Here is a 6,000-nt window from a genome sequence, read left to right as displayed (position 1 = left end):
CGGGGACCGCCCCCGGGCCCCCCCCCCGACCCCCCTGGGGAGGCATCCAAAGTCAACACTCAGGACTCTGTTGGGGCGCGGGGCGGGGCCAATCTAGTGGCGGGGCGGGCCTGCCGCGGAGCCTGTGCCGGTGATCGGACTGGAGGTGGGACGTTGGCGGGGTCCGGACTGAGAGGCTGGGCCCGGACTGAGAGGCTGGGCCTTAGTGGGCGGGGCCTGGGTCAAGCCGGTTCCCGGCTAGACAGGGGCGTGGCGTGGCCACTAGGGGGCGTGGCCTGGCGGACAGCAGCCAATGGGCTGAATGAGGCCGGCGGCTCCGCCCGCGCTCGCTCCGCAGTGGCTGGGCTCGGGCTGGGCTGGCCCGGGCGGGGTCCCGGCGGCGGCGGGGTTGGGGGCGCGGGCTCTGCCCGCAGTCCGCGGCCTGCAGCCAGCGGCATCGCAGGGCAGCGGAGGCAGAGCGCTGCGCTCGCCCGCACCCTGGCCGCCTGCGCGGCGGAGCCCGGATCTGCGACTGGACGCGACGGGCCGCCGCCGGCCAGCACCGCCCGGCCGCCAAGATGTGCGACTGCTTCCACATGATGCTGCCCACCTGGCCCGAAGCCCCCGGCAGCGGTGCGCCTCCTCCCCGCCTGCAGCCCGCTCCCCTCGGGGCGGGTGGGCTCCGCGCGGGGCGCGCGCCGGGCGGGTCCTGGGGCGCGCGGTGCGGGTGGGCTGCGGCGCCGGCCAGGGTGGGGGAGCCTCCGGGACCGGCCCGCGGTCTCGAGCGCGTTTCTGCGCCTCGGGGGCTGCTCGGGTCTATGCCTCCCGCGTCTCGTCTCTTACCTGTCCCTGTCCCTTGGCCTCCCACCCCTCTCCATCCCTGCCGCTCACTTTATTTCTCTGGGTCGCTGACTCGCCTCTACCACCCTGTCACTCCTCGCCTCTCTCTCTGTAACTCACTGTCTGTCTCTCCCTCTCTGTCAGCTGTACCCCTGCTGTAGCCCTCTGGGACGTGTGCTGTCCCTAGAGGCAGCCGCCTGGGGCGGGCCGCACGTGTAAGTGGGGCATGACTGCCGTGAGTCGGCAGGCGGTGGGAGCCTGCCGCCAGGACTGCCCTCTGATCTGCTTTTGGGGAGAGCAGTCTGGCTGGACCAGGAGTTAGGCTTGTTGGCTTTGGTCCAGGACTGCTAGGCTGGGCTGGGCTGGGTCCAGCGTGTGGCTGCTGTGTGCTGGCTCACTGGCTAGGTGGTGGCTGAGGTCTGGGGCTTGGTGAGGGGCCTGAGTGGGGTCAGAGCTCAGGCCACAGGGTCCCCCAGTTCTGATCAAGGGTAGGTGGGGGTTGCCCATGGGGCAGGACCCCTCCCTCTGCACCTCTGGCCGCAGAATGAGAACCAGGTGCTCTGTCTGTCCCTGCACTGGGCCTGGTTCCGGGGTCTGGGTGTCTCAGCATCGTGGAGGGCAGGGTGGGGTGGGTCAGGGACAGTCCTTCCAGCCCAGGGTCAGTAATGCCGCAGCCTGGCCACACCCAGGACACCTGGCCAGCTGCCAGCAAGGGGGGCTGGGGCCACACTGCATTAGCACGGGCGGAACCCCACTCCCTGGGGAAAGCGGAGATCGATGATGACGGCACTGCTGTTGCAGAGGGGGTGGGGCTCCCCTTCAGCTGCAGCAGGAGCCCCCAGGGTCCCTCCTGTTGCCCATTAATCTGGTTAGCACTGAAGCCCAGCTGACCTCCTGTTTCGGCCTCCCTTGCCCAGGTGGGAAGCCAAGGCACCCCGATTCTCCCTGGACAGCCAACGGGAGAATGATGGGTCCCTAGCCCCCTCCTCCTGACTGTGGCGGGCCTGGCCCACATCCCTGGGAATCTGCCGCGTCACAGGGAGAGGAGCGGGGCCCAAAGGACTTGGGGCCGTTGCTCTGCCTCGCATCCCACAATGGCCTTCTCCTCACTTACTGGCCGCCTGGAGACTCCCAAGCTGCAGGGTCTCGGGCCATCTTATCCACCCTCCTGCCTTGCAGAGGCCTGTGCTGGGAGCACCTCCCCAGCTGAGGCCCTCATTCTTACTCTGACATGTGGTTCTCTGGCCTCTGGGGCAGTTCTTCCTTGTGTCCAGCCTGCAAAACCATCCCCTCTTAGGGAACAAGGTCAGTGGCTTTCATGGGCGTTGGCAGGAGACCTGGCCCTGGGGGGTTGTGTCCAACATGCAGATTCCCAGGCTATCCCCATCCTTCTGAGGGGGCCAGGGAACATGCATTCCTAATAAAGAGCCATGGGGATTCAGTCCAGGCATTTTCCAGCTGCAATTCCCTCCTAGCAGGCCAGAGATGGGCAGGCCCTCCCCGTCCCTCCCCGCCCCTCGTGTTTCTGCCCAGCCCACACCTGCCCTCCTGGACCAGTCCCTCCAGGTCCTCTGAAGACCCCTCCCACATCCTGTCGGTGCCCCAGACAGGGGCCCGGGGGAGGGAGCCATGTCTGGTCCAGCCTGCATTCGGAGGCTGCCCCCTGGTGGCTGTGCTGGGAACACACCAGCACAGGATCCGCCTAGCCTCCCTGTGCCTGGCCAGTCTGAGTAGCACCTGCACACCCCCACCCCACTACTGCCTTCCCAGGCGACCTCCACCTGGAATGGGCCCCCCTTTCCTATCCCAGGGGCAGCTTGTTCCTTCCCGAGACAGAGCTGGGTCTTAGGCAGCTAGACTACTGATAGGGAGCCCCCAACTCCCAGGCTGGGCCTCTGTCCTGCACCTTCAATCCCCTGGCTTGGCCTGAGGCCCCTCCCACACCCACCCTGAGAAGCCCCCACAAGGGTCAGAGAGCCCCAGGAGCAGATGACACCATGAGGCGTATCTGGGTGGTCTCTCCCTGGCAGGGGGCCACGGCAACACTGGGGCCTTTCCTGAAAGCAGTGCAATGTCGGGCATCCCCTGTGGTGGCTTCACCCTTCTGAACAGGGCCGGTGGCCTCTGCACAGGCCTGGACTCTGGGCTATGGGCTGGATCTCGAATCTATGAACAGGAGTGACCATGGCTGCTCACGGCCCAGGCGGGGCAGAGAGGTAGAGCTGTGTAGCCAGGGAGGCCAAGGGGTGGCTCCAGTGAGCAGTCCAAACTGGTGGCTTTGCCTGGGTTGTCCACACTGGCAGAGGGCTGTGTCCCCATTTTGCAGACAAGGGACACTGAGTTTCAGAGCAGTGAGGCAGAGCCCCGAACCAAAGTGGAGCCCCTCTGGCCTCCACAGGGGCCAGAGCAGCCATGCCACACGCTCTGATGCTGCCCTGCCCCACCAGGCAGGGGGCCCACAAGGCCGAGCACAGAGAAGAGGCCTCAGAGGCCATCCTGGGCAGGAGTACCGACGCTCCTGACACTTTAATGAGGACGATTCTGAAAGCCACCGCTGGTGATAGCATACGTGTTCCTGACAGCACCGCCACTTCTTCTCTTTGTGGAGAAACACTCTGGATAGCCTAGATCCAGCCTCAGGAAGCAGGGTGGGGCCCAGGAGTGGATAGGAGGGTCCAGTGCCCCAAACCACCTGCCTCCCACTGTGCGCCCACTCCACCTGGGGCTCATCATGGCCTTGCCCTTGTGAAGGCCATGGCCTTCTCTCCCTCTGGCCAGTCTTCCATCCTGGGCCCAGCCAGGAGCTGCCTCTTCCAGGAAGCCCCCTGGATTGCTCTCCTTCAGACTCCAACCCTCTCTCTATCTTCTCTTGTGACTGCCTTTGCTGAAAGGCTGTGTTTCAGGTTCAGACTGGGGCTGCTTTGCCTGGGGGTGGGGAAGTGGAGGTGCCAGCGAGGAGAACCCCAGGGAGGTGGGGTGGGGAATGGGCCATCTGGGAGCCCCCGCCACCCATTTCAGGGGTGAAAAGCCCAGATTTCCCCAGCTTGGCCCTCTGCCTGGACAGGGGCAGGAGGAGGCAGACCCTACACCTAGGGCTAATGCGAAACGGGGTTGCCTGTCCACCCACCCACCCATCTGTGCATCCCAGGGGCCCTGGGCCTTAGATGTTCACACATTGGGGAGCAGGGATTCACCAGTGTTCATTCATCAAAGGTGAGACAGGTGGGGCTTCTGCCATCAGTGCCACCTCGGTGCACAAGGAAGTCAGGGAGGGCTTCCAGGAGGAAGGGCTGTCTGATGCGGCATCGTGTGCAAGAGGCCTGGAGAGAATGTTGACTGGGGAGCAGCAAGTAGCTTAACAGGGTGGGTCTGGGGATGGGGGTGGGGGTTAAGGGTGGAGAGGTGTAGGGACCTTGCTGTTAGGCGGGAGGGCTGTGTTCCAAGGGCACCGGGGAGCCTCGGAGGGTTTCAGGGCAGGTCCCACGGGAAGGGATAAGCCCAGTAGGGCGGAGGAGGGGCATCGAGGAGCTGAGGCTGAGTGGGGAGGGTGGACGGGAGCCTCAGCTGGCCACACACGAGAGCTGGCCACACTCCCCTGAACCCCTTCCCCATTCTAAGGGCAGCTGCCCCTTTTGGCCGGGGTCTGGTCACACAGGGTGCCTTCAGGGGCACCTCTAGGCCCTGCCTGCCCGCCTTGCCTCTTCCTCCAGGTTTCCCTTTGTTTTTCTTTTTTTGGAGGCACAGGAGGCTGGGAGCTAAAGGTCCACCTCGCTGGGATAAATATTTAATAGTCAGAAGCACTTTCTGAAATGGAAAGATGGAGCTGGGCCCAGGAGGCCTGAGGGGCCAGGGCAGGGTGGGAGATGGCGTCCCACCGTGCCCACTGCTCACCTGGTTCCTGCCCTGCGGGGAGCCGGAGGACCCAGTGTGTGTACCCGAGGATGAGGGGCGGCATTGGGCCCCTCCCCAGAGAGCTTGGCCGTAGAGACTCGCCGGCGCGTCACGCCCAGGGCTGCTGGTGGAGCGGTAGGCGGAGCTGTGGCTCCCAGACGCCAGCAGAGGCGGGCTTTCCACCTTCTTAGCTGGTTGAACCGCCAGGAGTCCCGGGAAGGTCCAAGATGGGCTCCTGCCCGGACACAGCACCGGATGTGGGTGTCCATTGCCGAGAGGATGGCCGAGGATCAGAAAGGAGCGGGCCAGGAAACCTGGGGTGGGGTCCTTATTTGGGCCTCCCTGTCACAACAGTGCGGTGACAGGCTCGCTCAGCCCCGTTGTCCACTGGAGGGTCCACCCAGGTGACGGTGTCTGCGTGGGCTGGAGGCCCCGGAGGTGAGGCCCCGCTGGGCCAGGTCAAGGCTACTTTGTTTGGGGCTCAAGCCTCCGGCTGGCTGCCCACCCCAGGGTGGGGGTCAGACCATGGGCTGCCCATACTGGGCTCTGGGTGCCCCACCCCTCCTACTCCTCCCCCGACCCTGGCTGGTGCCCTTGTTTCCCAAGAGCTGCCAGCGCTGCCAGACCCTTCCGGGCGGGAAGAGGGTGGCCTCCCACCAGGCGCCTGAACGCAGGACCCCTGCAGGCGGCTTCCCCCCACACCCCCGCCCCGGTAGGGCTTGCTCCTGGGCGGCAGCACCTGCGGGCTCCTCCGTGACACATGCCCTGGGAATGCCACGCTTGCCCCGACCTCCTCGCCAGCTGATTCGCTAGCAGCTGCCCCTGGCCCCGCCCTTTCCCACAGTGACTCCAAGGGCCCGGAGTCCTGGCGGCTCTGAGCTACGGCTGCCGGTGCAGCGGGGGTCGGCGGACGCGTGCTGGGCAACCTGCATCCAGGCCTGGAGGTGTGGCAGCTCAGCAGCTGCCCCGGCCAGCGTCCCTTCGGCTGGCCCAGCACCTGCCTGGAGCCAGGGGCCCGGCAGGTGGGGTCCCCGGGAGCCAAGGTGGGTGGACAGGGCCTCCTCACCCAGAGCCCTTATCCGCTGGGGAGCCAGGTACACCCCTGCGGAACTGACGCCAGCCCAGGGGCGGGGTGAGGAGTGGCCCCCTGACTCTCGCCGCTACCGGATCACAGTGGTCCCGACCCAGAGCCCCGTGCCAGCAGCTGACTCCTTCCCTTCCCAGCCACTTCCCATCGCCCTGGAGCTGCCCCCTCACAGCACTGCAAGGGCTGCTGGCGCTGGCCTCCTG

General features: G+C 66.0%; 1 protein-coding gene across 1 annotated transcript in view; it reads left to right on the top strand.

Moving 5' to 3' along the window:
* Positions 1-542: 542 nt before the first annotated feature.
* AHNAK2 (AHNAK nucleoprotein 2) overlaps positions 543-6,000 on the top strand; it is a 28,166-nt gene continuing 22,708 nt past the window's right edge. The window contains 1 exon segment of the mRNA XM_089908275.1: positions 543-612. Coding sequence (XP_089764401.1) covers positions 558-612 — 55 coding nt within the window. The 5' untranslated portion in view covers positions 543-557.

Source organism: Delphinapterus leucas, chromosome 2 (genome assembly GCF_059928025.1).
Source record: "Delphinapterus leucas isolate spDelLeu-1000000601 "Yukka" chromosome 2, BTC_Dleu_Yukka2, whole genome shotgun sequence".
NCBI classification, from domain to species: Eukaryota; Metazoa; Chordata; class Mammalia; order Artiodactyla; family Monodontidae; genus Delphinapterus; species Delphinapterus leucas.
This window is presented reverse-complemented; position numbering and strand designations above follow the sequence as displayed.